The sequence below is a fragment of the Acipenser ruthenus genome, chromosome 16 (genome assembly GCF_902713425.1).
Source record: "Acipenser ruthenus chromosome 16, fAciRut3.2 maternal haplotype, whole genome shotgun sequence".
In the NCBI taxonomy this organism is placed as follows: Eukaryota; Metazoa; Chordata; class Actinopteri; order Acipenseriformes; family Acipenseridae; genus Acipenser; species Acipenser ruthenus.
Window position 1 is genome coordinate 21,298,515 of NC_081204.1, and position 24,426 is coordinate 21,322,940.

The 24,426-nt window shown below is 38.6% G+C and overlaps 1 protein-coding gene across 2 annotated transcripts in view; it reads right to left on the reverse strand.

The window, feature by feature from the left end:
- LOC117412434 (nuclear protein AMMECR1) overlaps positions 1-24,426 on the reverse strand; it is an 81,920-nt gene that overhangs the window by 11,438 nt on the left and 46,056 nt on the right. For both annotated transcript variants that reach the window (XM_058989029.1, XM_058989028.1), the window contains 3 exons: positions 8,727-8,841; positions 1,473-1,563; positions 1,110-1,206 (listed from right to left, as the gene is read on the reverse strand). In XM_058989029.1, coding sequence (XP_058845012.1) covers positions 1,110-1,206; positions 1,473-1,563; positions 8,727-8,841 — 303 coding nt within the window. The remainder of the gene's footprint in view (positions 1-1,109; positions 1,207-1,472; positions 1,564-8,726; positions 8,842-24,426) is intronic.

Below are 24,426 nucleotides of genomic sequence, written 5' to 3' on the forward strand. Positions count from 1 at the left end.
TGTAAATTGATGGCACAATTACCAGACCAAATCAATAACCAAATCAATAATAGATGTGCACACCTCTCCCGTGGTCAGGGTAATTTAAGATGTTTTTCAAATTAAATTCCTGAAAATTCCCGTTTAAGGAGTGAACCATCTTAAAAAAAAAAAAAAAAAAAAAAAGACATTAAATCACTCTTAATCAAGAGTTCCTTGTAAATCAGCTGTCTGACAGGCCGTGGATATAAATCACTTGATCAGTGATTAACAACACAGTATTGAATAAATGGACTTGATCTGAAGTCCAGCATCAACAGGATTCTGAAACTGACTCAAAAGCTCTTAACATGCCAATATCTTATTCCTTATGGATTTAGATTTAGAGATGGCCTGCTTCAGCGATTTAGATTCAGTTGAGATGGAGGAACCAATAATGGACATCGCAGACGAGTGTAATTCGTTTGATCAAAAAATAACAAATGTTAAAATGTGAATAGATAACTGCCTCCCTGCCCACGCACACACTAAAGTCTTTTTAAATATCAGCGTAACCTTTATGAAATAAGTGTTCCCTGTCATTGGGTGTTGTTTTTTCTGTATCTTTAAATAGGAACACATTGTCCTGGTGTCTTTCTAGTGTTAGTTTTGCCTAAAGCAGGCTGCACACAGACAATTCCATTGCACATGACCAGTGGGGAGTAGAGAGGCCCCAAAATCTTTACATTCTTTTATTAAGCTCAGCTCTACCACTCTGCATTAAGGGAGACTGGCATCCTTTTAAACCCTTTTCATACAAGGTAATTTGTGCAATCCAAGTGTCTGGATTGTGGAAACCCTGGGCATGATACATTTCTGAACACCATTAACATGCAGCACACAGATAAGCACTGCAAGCTGAAGCATGGCAAAAACGATTCCGTTCCACAGATTACTGGCATAATTCAGGAACACCTTTTAAAAACAGCTGGGCTGGAGGAGTCTCAAGGCATGTTGTTACTAGATTTTGCTTGTTTACTGTATGTGACAGCATGATAGCTAGACAAATTACATTTTTTTTTGTTGTTCCTCCCAAAATTATTATTTAAGCTAGATTAGTCTATGAGCACCTTGGCTGATAGTTCTCCTACCTGGTCAATTTAATGGTCTTCCTGAAGTCATTAGTGATGGGAGCTTTGTAACCGCCCTTTCGCAATAAGGAATCTATGGTCTGAATGTGGTCCCAACCTAGGAAATAAGCAAACACACACATAACCTTTACAATTGTAAAAAGCACAACCAGAAATAGGAAATAAGCAAACACACACATAACCTTTACAATTGTAAAATCACAACCAGAAAACCAATGAGCCACCCCGACCCACACAGATGTAGACTTGGCTCCTTTGATAAACCCCACATGCTAGCCTATTGGCAGCCTTTGTTTTAACTGCGTAAGCACTACAAACAATCTCTCTCTCGCACGCACACACACACACACACACACCACTGACCTTGCTCCTTTGCAACCTCTGGCAGGTAGGTGGCAGTGCGCTTTGATCCTTTCTCATTGAAAAATTCTATCCTAATGCCATGTACACCCACCTGGAAATAAAAGTGGGAGCTCTTTAAACCAAACTAAAATGCACAGGTTACACATATAAAAACCACCCTGAAAAACAAAAATACATATAAAAACTGCACATTGAAAACAGACGTTTCTTGTGCAAAATCACACATCTCCTTGCGACAGTCTGAGACAAGAAATGCTAGAATACTACCGAAATTAGCATGCACATACAAAATATAATGCAATACTAATTAGCATGCACATACAAAATATAATGCAATACTAATAAGCATGCACACACAAAATATAATACAGTACTACTATTAGCATGCACACACAAAATATAATGCAGTACTACTATTAGCATGCACACACAAAATATAATGCAGTACTACTATTAGCATGCACATACAAAATATAATGAAGTACTACTATTTTTTGGATACAACAACTTATAAACATTGCAGTATTACTGTAGTTTTTTTTTTTTTTTGGGGGGGGGGGCAGAATGTTTTGCTTTTCATTAGGAGTGAAAGTTCTGTGCAGACACAACGTTATATTTCTGTTTATGCCTTTACTATGCAACCTTAATATGAAAAGTTGTACTTGATTTGAAATTTGAGACGGCAATAGCTTGAACAGTGCATCTGCCCTTTAGAGACAGTTACTGATACCAGTCTGTCTGCCCGGCCTGGGAATTATTTTCCAATCTTGTGCCCTGTAAAGGATTTAGTTTGAAGCATTTCTTACCAACCCTTACGAGCACCGTACGAGAGAGGCTTACAAAACTAGGGCAGACAGCTTATCAGTTCTCCAGTTCATCAGCGTATCTAGTGGTAATACAATTAGTGAAAGAAGCACTTTTTTAAATAAAATTAAACATGGAAAAGATGCAGCGATAGCAGAGGACGTCTGCCAAAGAACTGCCCATTTTAACTTCCTGGGCTTGACGCAAGTTCTATTCAAATCATTAGCTTGTAGCACACTGTGGCGGGAATACACTTTATCCAAGTCGTTTAGAGATCTGTGTGGCTCCGAAGAGCTTGGGTTTCTACTGCACACCAACAATGACGTGTAGATGTTAAGACCCAAAATTTCTAGTGCATGTTCCGATCACTCTTTTCAAAGTGTCTTAAGGTACAGTGCAACACTATGGAGCGCTGTGTGGCGTGGGCAGCACCTCCGTTTCACCGGCATGCTTTTTCGCTGGGCAGTTTCCAGTTAAGACTCCACTAAACACATGGTGTGCCATCTGTCTACCTTTACTGAAAATTATGGGAATTGCATATTTTCTCTGAGACACTGTGCCCAGTACTGGGGACTCCAACACCAGCAGACCAATATTGTGGAGAGGGTTGCTCTGTAGTGTTACACTTGGAGATGCTGTAAAATGGTAGAACTAAATGTTAAAAACAGCAGTAAAACTGGCCTTGGAGTCTATTCAAGGTATTTTAAAACCTAACCCTGGGGAACACTGAACCAAACACAGTATTCAAAACAATGAAGTGTAGAGCAGAACACAGGTTTTGTGGCAGTCGTCGCGTTTTCCACAAACATACATAATACATTTTCACAATTTTTAAAATCCACAAAAAGATTAACATTATGTTTAGTTGAGTGCATTCTAACAGATCAAGAAGTGCCTAAGACTAGATCAGTAATATACAGTGCCATGTGACTAGGGCCAAATGTAAATGCACAGGCTTTGCTACATACCAACAAAAAAAAATAACATCCCTATACACAATGTGCATATAATAAATGTATTAAAAATACCAAAATTCAAAAGATTACTGCTATAAAAATTCATATAAACCTTTGACAATGCAAGTTACTGAACATTAGGTTATCATAATCCTGGTTCCCTGAAATAGAAATGTAACCATTACCTCATGGGTATTTATTACTTTTATTTATTTATTATTTATAATCTTTCAATTGAGTCAAATGAACTGCCTAATATCTGGAAGTCAGCCTATGTTACTCCTGTCTTAAAAGCTGGAAATCCATCTCACATGAACAACTACAGACCCATTTCCAATTTGTTAGTTTTGGCAAAAAATTTGTAATCTATGGTCAATAATCAACTGAAATTTTACTTGGATGCAAACATTTTGAACAATATGCAATCTGGTTTGAGGTCAGGTCATAGTACTGTGACTGCAGCATTGAAAGTTATGGATGATATCAAAATGAACTCTAGATAAAAAATCAACATGTTTATCTCTGTTTATTGATCTTTCCAAGGCCTTTGATACGGTTGATCATGCATTACTCAATACAAGATTATTGTGTGCTGGTATTGGATTGCAAGCAGCTGGATGGTTTCAAAATGACCTTACTAATAGATCACAGATTGTCAAGCATGCAAATATGACGTCAAATCCTGTTTTGTTAAATAAGGGTGTTCCTCAAGGATCTAGTCTCGCCCTGTTATTGTTTATCCTATATATGAATAACATCGTGATAACAGACACTGCAAGTACCATCTTTATGCAGATGATACTATTTTATACTCATGTAATCCCTCCCCTTCCTTGGCAATCAATAATTTGCAGCCTGATTTTGATTCCATTCAACGAGCCTTAGTTAATCTAAAGCTTCTTTTAAATTCTAGTAAGACAAAAGCTATGGTATTTCCTTCTACAAGGACAAATGCTACTAAAGAATCATCCTTAGTTACTTTAGATAACAATGTTATTGAGATAGTTGATAACTAAGTATCTGGGTGTCTGGTTGGATAGTAATCTCGATTTTAAGGTCCATATTGATAAATTCATGAAAGGCTAATTGCTTGTATTCTTACCACAAATTGATTATGGGGACACCGTCTATAGGTTTGCATCGCCCTTAACATTAAGCAAACTGGATCCTATATATCATGAAGCCTTGAGCTATATTATGAATGAAAGTTACAGTACATCACTGTGTGTTAAACAGTTTGGTTGGCTGGACCTCCTTGGCTTTGCAAAGGTTGAAGCACTGGTATATTCGGTTGTATAAGGCTATTCTTTGTAAATTACCTCCATAGTGGAGTAGTGGTTAGGGCTCTGGACTCTTCACTGGAGGGTTGTGGGTTCAATCCCCAGTGGAGGACACTGCTGTTGTACCCTTGAGCAAGGTACTTTACCTAGATTGCTCCAGTAAAAACCCAACTGTATAAATGGGTAATTGTATGTAAAAATAATGTGATATCTGTATAATGTATAATGTGATATCTTGTAACAATTGTAAGTCGCCCTGGATAAGGGCGTCTAAGAAATAAATAATAATAATATTATATATATATATATATATATATATATATATATATATATATATATATATATATATATATATATATATATATATATATATAATACTTTATAGTCACTTTTTGTAACTACAGTAATAGAATGCACACATTTTTAATTTTACAGTTCCTAAAGTGCGTACAGAGGCTGCTAAGAGATCATTTGCTTATTTTGCTCCTTGGTTTTGGAATGATTTACAATCTAAAAACTTAAGTTGCAGTCCCGAACACCTTTACTACAATAAGAGTAAGCTGCACGATTATCTAGTTGAGAGTTGTGCATGTTTTAAGTAGCTGAGAAGACTTGGTACTGTTTGTTACTATTTGATTGTTGGCTGTTTCACTGATTGTTGACTGTATTATTATGATTTTTATTTTATTTTTGTGTGTTTTAGTACCGTGTTTTATTGTGTTGCTGCTGCCTTTCTTGGCTAGGTTGCACTTGTAAAAAGGTTTTAAAAAAAGATCCTTAAAAGACCCTGTAACCTGAATAGATATAACAAAGACTGCATAAATAGACTGCACACACTGATCTCAATCTCATTTTTCCTTTGAGACTGCTGCAATCATAGACGCAGCGACCTTGAAGGTTAATGGTTACATTTCTATTTCAGGGAGCCAGGGTTAGGATAACAACCTCCCCTATCAACTACGAAATGCAACCATTACCTCATGGGTAAAAATACCAAAGCTGACGCAAGGCAATTACTGCAGACCGGAATGCCACAAGGTTCAGCCAAGGCTACCTTGCGTGTTACCATGAGGAACCCCAGTACTAATAGCTAGGGCTAAAAAAATGTAGGGAGAACTCACCTCTAAAGTTTTTGTTGTAAGGGGTCGACCCGGAAGTCGCCCTCAACACTCTTGTGGATCTTCAGCCGATAGAACCGCGTAAAGGTATGCGGAGTAGCCCACACCGCTGCATTGTAAATGTCTTTGACAGATGCACCCTGGGACAAAGCCCACGAAGTTGTCATGCCCCTGGTGGAGTGGGCAGTAAGCTTTTCTGGAGGGAGCAAGTTGGCTCGTTCATGTGCAGTCTTGACTGTGTGATGCATTTGGATAGCCTCTGCTTAGACAGGGCTTTACCATGGGACTTAGCCCCATAACAGACAAACTGTTCAGACTGTCTCTATGAGAGGGTGATGGGGAAGAGCATAGCACAGGAAAGAGACGCACAGTGTTCTGTAGAGCTGAAGGAGAAACATTTCTCAAAACGTACTCTTGGAGAATGAATGAACACTAAAAACTCCCAGAATACAGTTTACCCGTGCCTCCGCTGCGTGCTGCTGCCTCAGGCAGGAAGAGCATCTGCTTGTCCACAGGTAGGCTGGCCTTGAGACGCAGAGTGCCTTGGAGAAATGTACATAACTCACAGAAAAGCGGTTTGATAAAGACAGCAACTGGGCTGTCAGCAAGGCCTGCTTGGTATCAGACAGGCAGACTGGCTTTGCATGTGTCACTGGATAAAACCCAAGCATTATGCAAATAGCAAGCAATGCACAGTTGCTGCCTCAGCTTGTGTTTGGTACAGATTTGGTGCAGGTAGGTACATTAGTGCTCGATGGGGGTTACACCTCACCTACGCCCCCACTGCCATTCTAGGCAATGCCCCAGCCAAGGCTGGACACGTCTGCTCAAGCAGCAACGCCGCTGTGTAACAGGACGGGAGCTGCAGCTCCTGTATAAAGTACGTACTGTAACAGGGCTGGTGCAGTATACAGTACTTAACAAAAACCTGCTGTCTCAAACAACACAAGCAGCACCGCCGCTGTACAGTATGTTACAGGCAAAGTACTGTAAAAACAGATAAAAATAGTAGAAGTCGAGACTCAAAATCAGTCCGCTGGTCCTGGACTAGGGATAGTATCACTGTTTTGTACCACAATACCACCTTTGAACCAAGTCTGAACGGTGATGAATGGAGGTTGAACCAAGCAGACAGCAAAATGAACAGAGATGAACCGATCGGTTCACAGTTGCACGGTGCCTGAGCACTAGTGCTGTGCTGTACAGTACCTTGCAAGGTATGGTTCAGGAAGTGTTACACTCTGTGGTGGTACACTCGGTACGGTACAGTTTAGTGGTGGTTCACCAGTCGGTGGCGGTACACCCAGTCCGATAAGGTCCGGTGGTACTCGTTGGGGTACAATTCGGGTACCCCGGTGCAGTAACCTTGTTCACTGTTTGGTACGTATACCGGGTCAAGAACGGAGCACGTCTGTGACCCACAGTTACTGCAGAAGCAATATATAGGGGTGCCCACCTATACAGCTGTAGGCAAACCAACACAGCCCTGACTGGGGAAAGCCCGCTGTCAGAGCCATGCCAGCCTTCCCACTGGCACTGCACGCAGAGACCAGGGCGGCAACGAAACACTACGGGAGGAGCTGCGGACAGCCACACCCGAAGCAGAGCTGAGCCCAGCAAGTGCTAGTGAATCTGGACGGTAACCTCGTTCAATGTACAGTGTACCGGCAGGAACAGGAGTAGGTCTGGACCCAGTTACCACGGGAGGGATCTATAGGGATTGCCCTAGCAAACCCAAACAGACCAAAAACTGAGGAAAGCCTGCTGTTAGAGCCCTAACAGTCTTCACAATAATTCTGCAAGCAGAAATAATGTGGCAATGAGACACTGAGGAAGAAAACTGCAAGCAGTTTTAACCTGAAGCACATGTCTCGGTCCAACAGGTGCGCTAGTATTTCTGTGAAAAGAAAAAGAAAAATACACACGAGAAACAATTCACACAAAACAGTAAACACTCGATTACTGTTAATTAGGTAGAATTTTATTTTCAACTTCAACGAAGCTAGCAGCCGGAGAGAGAACACAAGTAGCTGACTTAAGGTTATTCGATCCCAGGGAAGGGGCGACGGAGCCGCCAGCTTCTCATGGAGCACAAGGCCGCTAAGGGACTTAAAAACCACAGCTGAGTGCACAAACGTGTAAATAGCAATTACTATAATCATGTAAATATAAATAGCATTAACAGTGTAATTACACAAGCGCATAAGCAGATAAAAGTATACTCACTTAACTGTTCATAGTCTCTCTCGTCTCATAAAAGGAAAAATGATATTGAGATATGTGTGTGCAGTCTATTTATGCCCTCGGGGCGGGCATGACTTCGTCACAGGCTCCGACGAGCAAGCTGTTATATTTATTCAGGTTACAGGGTCTTTATGGATAAATACCCATGAGGTGATGGTTACATTTCGTACTTGATAGGGTACTACATTGAGGCTATAGTAAAATGAGGAACCACAAAATTGCTTTCTGTTAACATTCAATGGCAAAAGCTCAAAACTCAGCCCCAGACTGCTACTATGCAGATGCATGTATTATATGCAAGGTGGACCAACAAGAGGGAAAGGTCTATTGTCTTCAAGTACTGCACTTCATTACAAAGCAGGTCATTTTGGAAAGGAATTGAGTTTGGTTATATTGGCAGTTGGCTTGCAATATTCTTTGTTAGTATAACAAACAAAAGAATAAATAAAAAAAAGTACAATCTCAATGCCCATAGTAAAATAGTGTTTGGTCTTCACCATGCAGAAACCAAAGTCACATGTACACAATAACTATGCTCAACATTGAAAACATGAAATTGGCATCTTTAAAGGATTTGCAGGAGTCAGTCACTTTAGATGATTTCATTCATTATGCATTTTTTTTCCTTTTTGACAAGAGTGCAGTATAAATTAGAACACAGAATGAGCGAGGCAATGCACTGCTAATGTACTCAGCTGTGATTCCACAGCTTTCTTCTATCAAACGATCATTTTCAGCATCATTCAAAACCAATTTGCATGTGTTATTCCCCAAGCATACACACGCCCTCCCCCCTCCAGCCACTGTATTGAATTCCTCTGTGCACGTCTGAGAAGCTCTCTCGTCTCTTACCTCCCAGTCTAGATAATCACCAACATCTTCAAAGTTGGTGAGCAGAGACACGGAGCAGAAAAGCCGTGGCAACTCTTCCCTCGTCATGGGGGGAAAGCGGCTGTCTTTAAGGGCACTGCAAAACAGGGAAACAAAACACTTTGAGACAGAGAGACAGACAGAGAGAGCGACAGAGTGAGAGAAGGAAACTGACAGACAGGATTAGATTTTACCACCCCCACTCAAAAAAAAACTGCAGGGAACATAACCCAGGCTTGCATTTTAAATCGAAGGTGTGTGCAGTAAGAAGAGATTATGCCAAAATAGCATAATTTATGTTTCACATACAGAGGCTGAGTTTTGTTTTTAATCAAGAAAAACGCTCTGGCAGCTTACTGCTTTGTGCCCAAAGTCTTAAATCAATTCTGTTGCACTTTACAAAAGTGTGTTAAGGAGACATGCACTGCAGCTTCTTGCTAGTCACACCATGTTTAAACCACGTGTCCATTCCTGTCCTCTATAATTCATGTTGCCGGTACAGAATTTCTATATGGAGTTGGAAGAGGGGAGGGGCCTGGGGGCTGGGGAAGAGAACGTTCATAAATGTAGACGGATTAGATCAGACACGCCCATGGAAAATCCAAGCAGCAGTATGTAAACCCAGTAGTAGGATTAGATCGGAAACTTGCATGGAAACTCTCCTAGCAGCAGTATGCAAACCGGACGGCCGTATTGCCTAGGTAAGGAACTTCATACCCTATAAAGCAACAGATAGGAGCGCAGATACAAAAGGGGTGTTTCGTTGTTTAAACTTTGACTTGTTCCGGTAATACATTAAAATCACAAATTACATGAAAATATTGATTTACAAAACGGGTGTGTTTATTGATGGTTAAATAAAAACCCTGAATGAAGGGTGGTAATAGAGAAGGTCAGACAGCTCATCAATAGCTTAGAAGACTGACCTTTTTCTGCAGGATTTTTGATAGTCATATTAATAAATAAATAAAATACCTCCTGTACATACATACATAAATACACCCGATTATTTCAACGGTACCCTCATAATTGATTTCATCCAATTATCCAATGCAACAAAAGGTACAATTAATTATTTTTACATACAAATTCTGACACCCATTTACACAGTTGGGATTTTACTGGAGCAATCTGGGTAAAGTACCTTGCTCAAGGGTACAGCAGCGGTGTCCCACCTGGGACATAACAGCCTCAACATTTGTGTAACTTTACATTGGATATGATGGGGCTAAGTATTCTAAGAGCTGTATCTTAAATAAGTGCTATACTAGGATTTTAATAAGAACATTTAAGGTACAGAACGTATGATATGAAAATAGTTTTAATCTTGCATTAACTTACAATTACATTAAGGATTTTTTTCTGTAACTTTTCCTTGACAACTTTTATCCCCCTTACTTTTTTCTGATAAAACATAACATTAAAATCTACAAGTCAAGTGGATTTGTCCTGATGTAAAATTGCACACGTTAATAGAGAGTAACTTTACATAAAGGTACATGACAAACCTTTACAGATTAAATGAGGTATTGCACAGAGTAAATAAAAGCAAAAGGCAACACAAGCAAACAGCAAATTGATAGAAGATTTACATTATAATTTTAATAAGATCTGGAAAGACATGAACAATTTGGTGTCTTATCACTATAGGGAGGAAATACACGAGTTGCCCCATTGGTCATCTTTAAAATCCTCCTCCTCATCATCTTCATCTTAGGCTGTGTTTGACCTACACTTCACCTCAGGGGACCTTGTCTGCGCTTCATAATAAGTAACATAACTTTTACATTTTCCCATCTGTTACAAATAGAGATTTTACGTCAGGAAATAGAGAAAGAAATGTAATCATGTATAATTTCAAATTACAGTAGATTTTAATAGAAATGTAATCGTAAGATACATAGGAAATGGAAATAATATTATTATTTAGTTATCTGGCAGATGCCTTTATCCAAGGCAACTTAGTGTTTTTCAACATTACACAGTGTAACAAATTCACTCACATTATAAAGTTACAATGAATTTCTTTAAACAAATTAAGTTCAATAAAAGGAAATTTGAAAATGTACAGTACTTCAAAACTAATTTTATTAGAAAACTACAAAAAGCAAGATGAATCCAAAATATCACCAAGAAAGCAATAATAATAATAATAATAATAATAATAATAATAATAATAATAATAATAATAAATTAATAAATAAATAAATAAAAGTTTGGAGGAGCTCATCAAAAGTTCATCATGCCCAGCGTTAAACATGATGGAGGTTGTGTGATGGCATGGGCTTGCTTTTCTTCAAGCACTGGCGACCTTTGTATTGTAGAAGGATCAATGAATGCTGCAAAATATCAAAATCACACAGAGGTACAGGCTCGGAATGATTTTATAGTCTGTGGCCAGAGCTAATCAACAACAAAACAATTAACTCTGGTCACATGACATGTGTGTTTGGCAGGGACAGCTTTTAACCCCATCTCTGCCAAACGCAGTCAAAACAAACACCATTCACACACATTATTAAATTAATACAAATATTTACAAAAACACTACATTTTATATTACAGCGTCAGGGCTGCATCCCTGCCACAGCATGTTATTTTGGTTTTATTATAAAGCTGAATCTTTGCTTTAATTTACATATTTCAATAGAACAATTATATAAATCATTTTTGTTGTGGTTTTTCTTTTACAACATTTAACTGACATGTTAAATCTGGGAATCTAACAAATTAAATCAGTGAAAAGGCACACTAAAATTAAAATGTGATTTTTACACTTGGCCAGTCAATATTTAGCTGACAAATAAATCTAAAATAAATCTGAGGTTAGCAATTAAATTTGAAAAATATAATTCTGTGAAAATAAATCTGGTTTTGTCAAAATAAATATTTTGAATGCTAAATCTGAAGCAAAAATGCAAATGATCCCCGCCCATGTGACCAGCCCCATTAACCCTTTGCAGTCAATTTATTAAGTGCGTGTTAGGCGCGTCAGGTCCAATTTATTTTCACACGCGCATTTAATTTTAGACGCGCTGTTTAAATATTTTTTTCCCCCCCAGTCAAACGGGTTTAAAAGGCCCTGCATATCAACAAAGCACTCACAAGGCATCTCCAGCCCCACCCCACCCTTTCGTTCGCTATCGCTTTCACATAGGCTAAGAAATAAATAATAATAATAATAATAATAATAATAATAATAATAATAATAATACATACCGATCAATCATCTCCTGATCACTCGTTTCATCACCAAACTCCTCAATAATGCAATCCAATTCATTATTTTATTACTATAACATCTCAAAAAAGCTCTGCAAATGCCCGTGATATTCTCTGTGCGCTGATTCAGTAACAGCCAGCTTGTTTCCTTATGGCCGCCCCTATCTGATGGCAGGGGCAAGTATGACTAATCATATGCCCTTTTTTTTTTCGGCTCCTGTCGTTCCCACTCGGCCATTGAATGTTTTTCTCGGCATTTTCCAGAGAAAAAACAACTAGAAACCATTTTTTTGCATTTTTTTTGATGATGTTGGACAGGGTCTGAAATTGGACCGGATAGGAATAATTGCAATGTCGGACCAGGTCCGACATAGGACCGCAAAGGGTTAAATGTGATTTAGCTTGCAAAATAAATATTTTGACAAAACCCAGATTTTCAGAGATTTAATTGTCAAATTGATTTTAAAATGTTGAATTTGTGACTTAAGCATTTTCAATATTTATATATTACAAATTTAAAAAAAACTTCAGACGTTTGTTAAAATATATATGTATAAAGCTAAATCTGGGGGGATTTTTTTTTTTTTTATCTATTAAAAAAAATACTAGATTTAAATTAAATCTGGAAAAAAACACCTGGTAAAATATTTGTGTTTTTTATTTATTTATTTATTTATTTATTAAAACACACACACACACACACACACTTGGCACCCTTATTCACTTGCTATAAATTATTAACATAACTCTTAATATGTGTACAGCTTTGCACATGTTTCAATTGTCTATATTCTAAGCAAACAAAAAAAGTTTGTGTACTATACATACTGAATTACTGCTTCAACCGATCTCCATTCCTTAAAAGCATTTATACAGATACCAGTAAGCAAGCACTATTATTTATAAATAGTGCTGGGACGAACACGGGATTTTCATGTTCAGATATTCGCTCATAATTTAAATATTTGTTCAGATAGTCGTTCATTTTTCAAAAAGCAATAAAAGCCATTATATTGCTCTGAACACAGGCAGAGACGGCATAGCAGCAGGGGCAGGGGGTGTGGCCGTGGCCCGTGTGTGTGCCTTTATTTACAGCAAGACCTTACAATATGCAACACACTAAAACAGAAAAATATCCCAGCAGTAAAGAATAAGTTGTGTGGGACTTACTTTACCTCAGTGAATTAACTACAAAACAAAGGATACCAAATAGCAGCTCAAGTTAAATGTTGTTTTGTTTATTCCTGAAAAACAGTACATAAAGTTGACAACGCATTTTTTTGTTTTATTTTTATTCATTGCCATTGCCGTTTCTTCACAGTAAACAGTGGCCATAGACACGTTTTCTTAAAGTTGTGCCTTTTTTGTAGCTGAACAAGCAAACAAACTGAAATTTAACTTCAAAACACTGAAATAAAACAAAATGTGGAAATGGCATTGTAAAGTGAAGGGGAAAAAACTCACCGTTTTGGTTCTCACTCTACATTCCACATAACAGAAAATATATATAATATATACAGTCTACATAAAAATCACTACACAACATTTTCAGGAAGATGGGCACTGTTCAAGCGACGCATTTCAGAATGACGTGCTTGCCTTTCTGTCACATGAGATTCTGTCTCGCTCTAAAACAGCACAGTGCATTTTTGACCCAGATGGCTTTCCATAGAGAACACTTTTTTCACATTTATTAACATATCACAAGGAGATCTTTTTAATTTGCAATTTTTTGAAATTGTCGCGCAAATTCTGGTGAGCCGGTAAATAAGTGCAAGGTATTTCTACCATTTCTAGCGAATACGATTTTTGTATCCGAGTACATGTCAAAAAAATATTTGTTTGAATATTCAGATATTTGTCCCAGCACTATTTATAAATAACTCAATAAAGTAAATGTCTATTTCTTTGTTACCCGTGAAAGGTGATCCCTCCTCAACGTGTCTTCATTGCGGAGTTCTGAACAATTTATAGCAGCACAATAGACAGGCATGTTGGATAATATACACGCTATAAATGGAAAGAGAACAGACGTGTAGAATTAATATTAGACTGATTGCTAAGAAAACCCTCAAAGAAACTAGTCTAGTTAGTTTTCATAGACTTTTCTGTCACCTCAAAAGGCATTATTTCACAGCTCGATATTTTCAGTGAAATAATTTTTACTTCCACACAGTAAAACGACGTAAATATGGTTTGTATTTTGAGGCATAACACAATGCTAACTGTTAGAAGACAAATATGCAAAAAATATAGAAAAACGGGACCACAGTACATACCTGTAGCTGTGAAGTGGCTTTGATCACTATACTGATACCCTAGATAAGCTGGCGTCTCTAAACTCACATCAAAATGAAGTCATGTCCTATCAAACCCTTCTATATCTATGAGAACGCTCCTGTAATTACTCAGAAAACCTGCTTATCTTGTATTATAATAACCCACAATGCAATGCATGTTGGAATCACCCTGTATTAACCCTTTCAAAATGTCTCTTGACTGGATGGTTCCTTAACAGACTACAGGAGAGACCCAAGGCATTTCGAGCGCAGCACAGTATTCACAGGTTAACATATTGCAATAAAACATTTACTAGGCAGCTCAAGATTAAGAATTGCTTTTAACATCATGATACATTAGCTATACAGTTCATTTAATTCAATGGTAGCAGGGTGAAATAAGGCCAGTACTTACTCGTAAGCACTCAATTGTGATTACGTGATAATTTCAGCTTCAATTACTACTTGCCTGGGCTACATCATACAATCCTTAGTTTCTGTATTGGAGCTCGTTCCGTGGAAATTGCAGCTTCTTTAAATTCCTGTATGTGCATGTGTGTTTGCAGAACACTAACCCTAACTTTTTTAAAAGAGGCCATGACTTATTTCATTGGTAGCCCTTTCTCACCCAGATCAATGCACTTGGATATGGATCTGTTATGATGCTACAGTATGCTTCACGCTCATTTCCTTGCAGAGGTTTGCATGGTATGTATGTATCAACATCAGTCTCCAGATTCGTCACAGGGGACCGAGGGTCACAGGCCAATAAAGGACTGATCGAGGATCAAAAGAGCAGAGTATTGATTACGATTACAAAGTTGCCCCAGCATTCTGCATAAACAGTTATGGGTTGAGAGAGAGAGAGAGAGAAAGTCTTCTCTCCAAATTACATATTGGTTTTTGTGAGGTCACAACTAATCCTTTATTTTACATCCACAATTTAATATTGGAGTCCACCTATGAGACTTCTGCTACCTAAACAACAGTAAATACACTGTCCTTAATGCTGATGAAAATCTCCCCTTTGTATCCAAGAGATGCTTTAATCTGTGCGTTTCTAGGTGCACTCTCGCACTGTACCAACACCTGCAAGCAACAGCAGTATTGCAGCATGCAATGTATTTTCATGTTAAAGCCCAAGCTCCCCTATAGATCTACCACAATTCAAAGTGATCTGGAGCACGGATCAAAACACGCGGGAGGAATCTGTTGTGGAGCAGGGTCAGGATCCACTGAAAACCACAGCTACCCCTGCAGCAATACACTTCGAGCTCGTGAGCAGGGCTCAAAAGCATTTCTAAGCTCTCGTACTCACACAGCCTAAATGTGGTTGCGAGTTCACCTTTTACTCTTAATACGGTTTAAGTACACACACAGTTTGGTTGCAAAAGGCAGCAACAACTGCACTAGTTAATCCTGTTCGGAACAAGTAGTGAGTTCAGTTATTAATTCAGTTTGTGGTGGATTGGTGGATTTCTGCATAAGTAATGTGGTCATCGTTTCAGACATTGCCTCCATGCTGCCGTCACACAAACCTAACGAATGTCGTGGAATGAGCGCACTCACTTCAGTAGTGAAAGGCGTGTGTGTGCAAACAACCAACCACAGCGAGTGCAGTTTGTTATTACGGTTGTCTCGCTAACCTCAGTGTGTGTGTGTGTGGGTACGAGGCCTAAATGTATGCATGGCAGGGCTGCAGAGACCTTTACTAGCATTTTTAGCATAAAATGCTTTGAAAGACCATTTTAGGACTCAACACAAAAATAGAAGTCTACAAATCTAACAATACAGTATACACAGTATACACCTCTCTAGTAGCAATGCAATGCATTTGATAGGGCCTTATTTAACTGTGTGAAATGGCTCAGGCCCCCATTTTTTATGAGATGTGTGCGCAACTCCCAGAGTCTGTTAATAACCCTCCACCCAAATAAACACATTTTGTAACTTTTAACACACGTGTTACAATGCTGGCTCTCCCTTTAAAAACACGTGTAAATATTTATGTGCTGACGTCGGTCTGTAAAGAAGAAAAAAAACGCCCTCTCACGTGTTTTAAACTGAAGTGCAAGAAGGACGATAACAATCTGACTGAGCACCAATACCTGGAAGTCCAGTGGTACTGTATAAAAACCAGCAGAACACGCTGACCCCAGTTTAATTCAACAGTTGAGATGGTGACCAAACATGTGCGAGTGCTGTTCTTTAGCAGTCGCATCTTTCCCAGATATAATAAATTCGGTTACACTGTTTACCATCAAGAGTTTGAGGAGGATTAATTACACAGCAGCTTCCCTAGTTAGATGATGAGCTGATAATATCTCTTCAGCAAAAGAAGCAGGCATAGTAATTTAAGACGTTACCATAATGAAAAGCAGTAAATGTAGGGTCAGCTGCTGCAGGGAAGAGCGTTTATTTCTCAAACTGACTATTTTAAGAACGGCAACAGCAGAACGCATTGAAATACTGGGGACTAATTAATAAGTGTACTACTGAGAAGAAACATTTAAGGAATGTGGAATGTGGCTTAGTGGATTGCATTAGAAAAACTGCCATTCATCACATTTAGCTCTCAGATTAGTATGAAAAAGAATGGCTTGGAAAAATCTAAACTATGACAATGTGCTTGCTGTGGTGTATTTAATATCGTACAAAACTGAACAAACTCACTGAAACAAACTTTTTACTGAAAAAATAAACATGTAAACATAAGAGCTGGCTGTGTTACAAGCTCTCAGAGCAGGACTTCACTAACAAACACTGACTCATATTGCACAACTGTACACAATTAAAAGGTGAAGTCACCACTTTCATTAACATGTCATTGCAGTCGTCAGCTGCATAGATTAACCATTTCAGCAGAGTGAGGTAACAAACAAGCGAGTGCAACCATGAATGTTTTAGTATCACTTTGCATGACTTACTACACCCTTGGTGTGAGATGCCATGAATAAACCTTCAAGCTATCTCTCGGTGGGTGTAAAACCCTGTTACTTACACATCCCATTTAACTATTTCTTGCAAATACATAGCTGTAAATAGTTTAGAGAGATTTGCACTAGCCATTCTTCTTTCTAATATATGGACATAAAAACATTTTAAAAAGTGCTTGCTTTATTACATTATTTATTCATTCATTCATTCCGCAGACACCTTTAACCAAGACTATTGTTTTATACAGTATTAAACACACAAAGTATCATACAAGCTAAACTCTGGCAGCCCACGTATATAATGTGCCTAAGTTTGATTTTAAATGTACTGCATAACCCCAACCTTTTCTTAATACAATAGCAATAAACCAGGTCTGACAGAATTGCTGCACTGCAGGGAGCCATTCGCCACAGTCCACCTACAAAAAGAAACACTACGATCTGAATCTTCACACACACACACACACACAGAAAACCACACATGCACACAACTCCCATGACAGATTCTTTTCCCCTCAACAATAAAATACTTCCTCAATCTAGTATGCAAACAGTAAATAAGAAACACATGGAGAAACTGAACTGTGACTGGTCACAGGATCATTGAATAAATCGCTGAAAATGGCTGCTTGTGTGATGCAGTAATGTCTGGCAATTTGGGGACAGAGGGGGGTGATGCTGGGACACCAGAATCACCGTCAAGCCCTCTTCAGGTGTCGTGGGCTAGTCGACGAAACACTGAGGATGGAAGGTGCCCACTTGAAGACCCCAGAGATGTACCCTACTTAGCTCAATCCAGACGGTTGTCATGCTGATGCGCTGGGGAGACCGCACTGTGGTTGATCCCCGGAGCCAGCATCGCAGCCGTTGTGTGTGCTGATGCGCCAGGGAGGCAAAATAAGCTGATCCCTGGAGCCAGCATTACACTTCAGCCATTAACACCAGACAGAAGGATATCTACATCATCATATGGAAGGAAATGTAAATGGATGGAGACACATATGGATCACATTAGTTTACTGTAAAGCTACGTCTTAGTTGGTGCTTATCTTGGCGAGAGCCGAGTTCAAATCAGCATGAAGTTTTAACATCTACTCTCGTGTAATGGAAATAATTTTTATCACAGAACTGCGTAGGCATTTTTGTGCAGTATCGCAGAGGGTACAACACATTCAATTGAATCCTGTTCTGGTACCACAAATAAGGAACACAGCATCACGAGCAGCATTCCCTCTAAGATACTGACAGACTTGTCGTTTTGACTTAGAAAGGTAAATTATCAGTACCTCAACAATTTTTGAATTTGCTTTACATTTAAACATACAAGACATTTATTCTGGCTCTGCCTCTGCTTCTCAATAATAAATACAGAATCTATGACGCATATGTTTACCTTTAAGAAGCCTGTCTGAGACCCTGTCATAACTGCATCACAGATATAGACTGCATGCTTAACTGGTGGTCTGTATAGCATTGCTTTATACTATTGTATAAAACACTGGAACTGCCTTCAACCACCTTGAGAAACTTAATCTTCAGTTCTGACTAACAAGCAGAGAAATCCTATAAAACCACACTAGTATACTCAAAAGTGTAATATAGCCAACTAAAATCTATTTATATATTTATATAGGATCCTATATTATTACATAGGATTTATTATTATACCACACAAAGAAAAAAGGCTGTGACACAGAACTATGATGATATAACTGAACCATATAACCACCCCAGACAGGCTAGTATTATTTGTTAGTGATTACGAGCGTTTCAGTTCTCACACGATCACATTAAAAAGTATGGTTTAACTGCAGTCACAGAATGTATATAAATATACATCTCGTAGTAAGGAAACCCGATTTGTCTGGAGCTACATTACCATTCTTCTGTGTATAAGATTTCTGTATTTACTAGCGAATTGCTGCTGCCATATTGTACATTTTTAATAGAGTATACATTTTTACTAAATGTAAACTTGACAGATATTTTTACGAAAAGCAGCAGCTGCTTCTTTGTTGCCATGTCTGTGCTTCTAAAATCAAAGTGTGGAACTTCAATTCTCCCCAAGCATTTGCAGGTTCTGACTCAACTGGTTCATTTAGCGCAGCCACAAACTGCCAGGCATAGTGTTTTCTTTATGATCTGCACCCACTGATACCCCATGCCTTTCCATCAGCCTTTAGAAAGGCAGATACAGTTCACACGACAAACTAGTGTTTAATTAATGCTACTATTGTAACAAACAAGCAAACATAAAAATAAACACAGTCCTACATGTGCAGACGTGTGGCTTTAGAGATGCCACACAATCTCAAATACAATGGGAAAAAAATAATATTTAAAATGTTAACAATATTGTGTTAATTATTATTATCATCATTATCAGTAACCCAGAGTGTGCTTTTGGTTGTTTACCTTTTGTGCTTGATTTTGAACTCGGTAGATTTTTAGCTCGATATCTGTAGCAGGAAGGTTGTCACATGTTTTATTAAAACATTCTTGGCTAGCAACAGCAGGTGCAGCATCGCTAGCATTGTCACTAGAATCCTGCAATGATGTCGCCCTGCAGGTTACGTTCACGCAGACTCAGAGCTTACAGGCTGATCTACACGGCTGTTAGCAAGCACTGCACGAATTACAGAGGGGAATCCGCTGCAAGAGTCACAGACGCAAAGATTCTTATGTTAACGCTTACCTTGATGTTGGAGTCTCGACTGAAGCTGACAATTCTGAGAACTTGCAAAAGTTAATAAACTGAGTGCGAAGGCTGTTGCCAATGATTCTGTAATGTAGCCTTAGAGGGAACGCTGATCTGCAGGGGGTTTTGGCACAGAAGCCCTCAAATAGAAAACGTTCAGCATATTTATATTGACCACGTCTATAATTCCATTTACCCCACAATACTATGATTACATCCATCAATCAATGGAAGATTACAAGATGTATTCATTACCAATAGGAACAGTAACCACCTGCTTCCATTTTCAATTACAATGTCATACTGGACAAGAGAGATACCTTGCCTTCGCCTCTCAACCACGGCGTGACTTTTCTTTTTTGTAATATGAACACACTAGATTTTAAACTTCACATTTATTTTTACTGAATGTATCCTCCATCAGTACAAAACAGTCCCTATACTTTGACTGTAGAGTCTACAAATGTTCTTGAAGAACTTATTACTGCTGAATTAGTTTACCCATGATATTTTAGAATTCGATATACAGCGATAATGGCATTGTCTGTAGTAGAAATACAAGCTGGAACTGCTATCCACTAGCTCCAAGGTCCTCCAAAGAATGCCTTCTGATCATCAAACTTACCATTTTTGCACAGTTGTTGGAATTGGGTTTTAGGGTGTACCTAACTTGATGTTTTGAATGGAAAAAAGGCAGCTGCAGATTGTTCGCATTGATGAGATCAGGGTAGTTGGGTCTATTTAGTATTCCCTTCAGTACTAGTATAAACAGTATCAAGTGAAGACATTATTGGCATGACATCCACCAACCTCCCTTCGCATCACAGTTAAATAAAATAAGGCCTTTTTATTAAGATTTTAATTGCGTTAGTTTAAAGGTTGGTTTTGTATAGGTCTACACAAGCAGCACTTTATATCTATCAAGGAGAAAAAAAACAAAAACCTGTCCTGCCTGTCATACGGGAGGGGTCATTTAATGGCTTTGCACCGCTGTAAACAATTCACTAAACAAATGCATCCTGAAATCCTGATTTACCAGGTCACTGCAAAAGTATCACCCTCTCTCCAAAGACTAATTAAAAAAAGGGCACACTTGAACTGACTGACCTTCGTAATGCATTCCAAATGCAATGTTCATTCCATCAATTTCTAACACACAACATGAGCTACAGTAATCAAGCAATACTAATGACATTTAGGGAGAGATATTCATCAAAATGTACATCATCTTTGATGGGCTGAGGTAGTCAGTTATTCATGTAAATTTCAAGTTATTTTTTTCTGTACAGCAATGAGCTATATGCCCAGTATATAGTTCAAGAGTAAACCTATGCAACATTCAAGACAGTAATGAATGCACTCAGATAGCAATCAACAAACCTCTCTGTAAAATATAGAAGGCTATACCTAATGAATATGGGTTAAGGAATATTTCATTTCACCCTGAATCTGCTTAACTGTGGTTATATATATATATTACAGTTTCAGTACTCATTAAGATTTGGCATGTTTAATAAAGTCACCAGCACATCTTACCAGACACTGAGTAAGCCATTATATTCTATAAATGTCATCACGTGATGTTAGCCTTACAATACACCACCCACTCAATATATAGCAGGCGTCAGGGCAGGGCTTGAACTTGTGTGCTGAGGGGATTTCCCCCCTATGCTGCAGCCAAAGGGGGGGGGGTTCCAATTTTTTAGGTGGAGCCAACTCCTGGACCGTGATATATCCGAATTCGCAGTATAACGAGGGCCGATATAACGAGGGGTGGGTGTATTTGAAATGCAAATAATTTTAATGAAGTTAATCCGGGAACAATAAACCTCATACAATGTCAAAATGTACAGATCAGAGATGACATCTCCTAGAAAGAGTGCATTTATATGTGCTGGTTCATCTCACTGTACAAGATAATAATTAGCTATGGCAGTAAAGAGGACTTCAGCTTTCTGGGGCCATTGACATTATTACATTTGAAGATGAAACAGGCCTGTTTACCAATACTATGAATCAGGAGGGCACGGCTGCACATCAACAAATATCAGTCGCAAGGGAAGAAACAATGAATCAAACTGTTACATGAAATACTCATTTATACACCTTTACTTCACATACTGAACCAAAACCACCAATGCTATCAGCTGATGGGCACTCGCATCTATTTTTCATTGTTATGTTAAGCACTTGCGCATGGGGGAACAAGAGCAATACCAAACACTTAATTGTGGTCTTCATTTTACAAGGCAGGACTTTTTTTTTCTTTTTTTGGAGAACAAGTGTCGCAGAAAACATCCACTGTGCAGATGAACTGGTTAGAACATATGACAGTTACAATGTATAGAAAACAGTTAAATGTTTGTGAGCAAGAAATTCCCTGGATTTCTCATTTATAAAAATCTGCAAAATGCACAAGACACAAAATTTGTCAATTACTATAGTGGATGATGTATGCAGTATATATGTTTACTTTATATGCACAAACATTCATTGTCGTTAATATGTCCTCAAACTGAGTTGCTGACGTTGCAGACATTTTTTCTTTTAAAGTAACTTTCACTTTCCCATTTTACTAAATGCTACTGCTGGTATTTGTTCATTAAATCTCTGGGCCCGCAATGGCTCTGTGGTAATTTATGGTGCTGTGCTTAATGGGTTTGGAGTTAATTTAATAGGGACTTCACTGCAGTCTGGTAAATTGGGCAATATTAATAGCTTGGGGATATGATGGTTACAGCAATTCGGTATGCAGATATCCTTATCGCTAACTTGCATCCATGGTACCACGGCTTCAGTTTGTTCATGCCACACATTCATTATTTATCATTTGGAGCAGTGGTGCTCATTTTATTCTTTCCTGTTAAATTAAATCCAGTACTTGCTTTCGCTGTTAGTTTTTTCAGGGGGCGCAGAACTGTATCTTTTCTTCTGTATTGTTCTTGTATTACAGTACTGTAGAATCACACTGAACTATATCAACCACTTATGTTTATTACAGCTACCGATAGGTGACTGATGCAAATCCAAAGGTTTGTGTTATCACCGTAAAGCTAGAAAAGGTTTCCGTGCATCTTACAGAAAACACTCTTTAGAATTCTCTATTCCGTCCCATTTTGACAGTGAAAAGCATACATTTCACCTTGTAATGAAACAAGTAGTTACAATTTAGCTGGTCATGTTCTGCTCATTTGTTTTCAGCCACCATTTTCCTTTTCCACCAAAATGTGCTGAGGAATGGAAAATAGTGTGTGAAACTTACCACTGGGACCATTAAAAAAAATACCTCATAAAACTGCTTATTACAAATAAGACAGTGACAGCATTATATTCTGGCTGGAATATATTTGGCAGTCAAACTTGCCAAAAGTATAAGTGGAGAAACACTTTCTCTCCCCCCCCCGATATAGCCACAAACACCCTTTAAATAAACACAAAAGATTTTAGCAATTATAAAAATCAGTCCTGAACAGAAAAGCCAAGTCAGCTGGATACTGAACCTGCTGCCTCCCAGTCTCCCAAACCCAGCCTTCAAAGAGTAAGTGCAAGGACATCCCAGGGCATCAACATTTATTACCTTGGTTAATGAGCCAGCTTTCTGTGGATGCAAACACTGCAGATTTCATCGAGTGAGCTCAAATGCAAGGGCAAGTACTTAAACAGTGTCAACCAGGGCAAAGCATGTTCCATTAGAAACAAAAGCCTATAGACTTTCCATGGTGTATGTACAAGATATCAATATCTGTTTAAATAAGGTTTCCAGGAGAGCACGAGGAAAATGATTAGCAGGCTGTGGCAGGGCAGGAGCTCTGCACATGAAGGGTGGGTTGTGTGTGCATATTTCTATATACCTATATATTAAATATGTTGTGTAAATTATTAATGATGAAGCATCGGACGCTCCTGGGAGAGCCTGCCTGCTGTGTGTGATTGCCAGCTATGAAATCTAATCAGCAGGTAGGGGTGTTCCAGAGGGGCGTCAGGTATAAAAAGGTCCCATTTATTCACCTCAGGACTTCCTCAAAGCCAAGGACAACAGACTGAATATCGGACAGAGAACTAAAAGATCTTGCTGTAATCCTCTGATCGCTGTGAGAGTGAACTGGAATCAGAACAAAAAAAAAAAAAAAAAAACCACAGTGTAGTAGTATTGAACAGAGATGATTAGTTAAGGGATTGTATATCCCAAGTACAGAGAGCACGGTGAATAAGCGGGGCCTCCCACGTATTAGGAGTAGCGCCCGCAGTTTTCACGACACCTTTTGTTTTGTAGTTTTTGTATTTTGCCTTTTGTATTTATAGTTTTTGCCTTATGTCCCACATGAGCTACCATTGCTGGTAGCATCACGTGGGGTTCCTGTATGTCTTGTCTGTGTTTGTGAATAAAACCTGCACGCCTGCAGGGCGTATCAACTTTAACCTCTATCTGAATCTCCTGCCTGTCATTCAGCAGCGAACGCATGCACCCACACAGCAGTGCGTATTCCTTTAAATTACATTATTTTGCCAGATGCCACACATCACATTCTGTATTTATGCGCAAATTA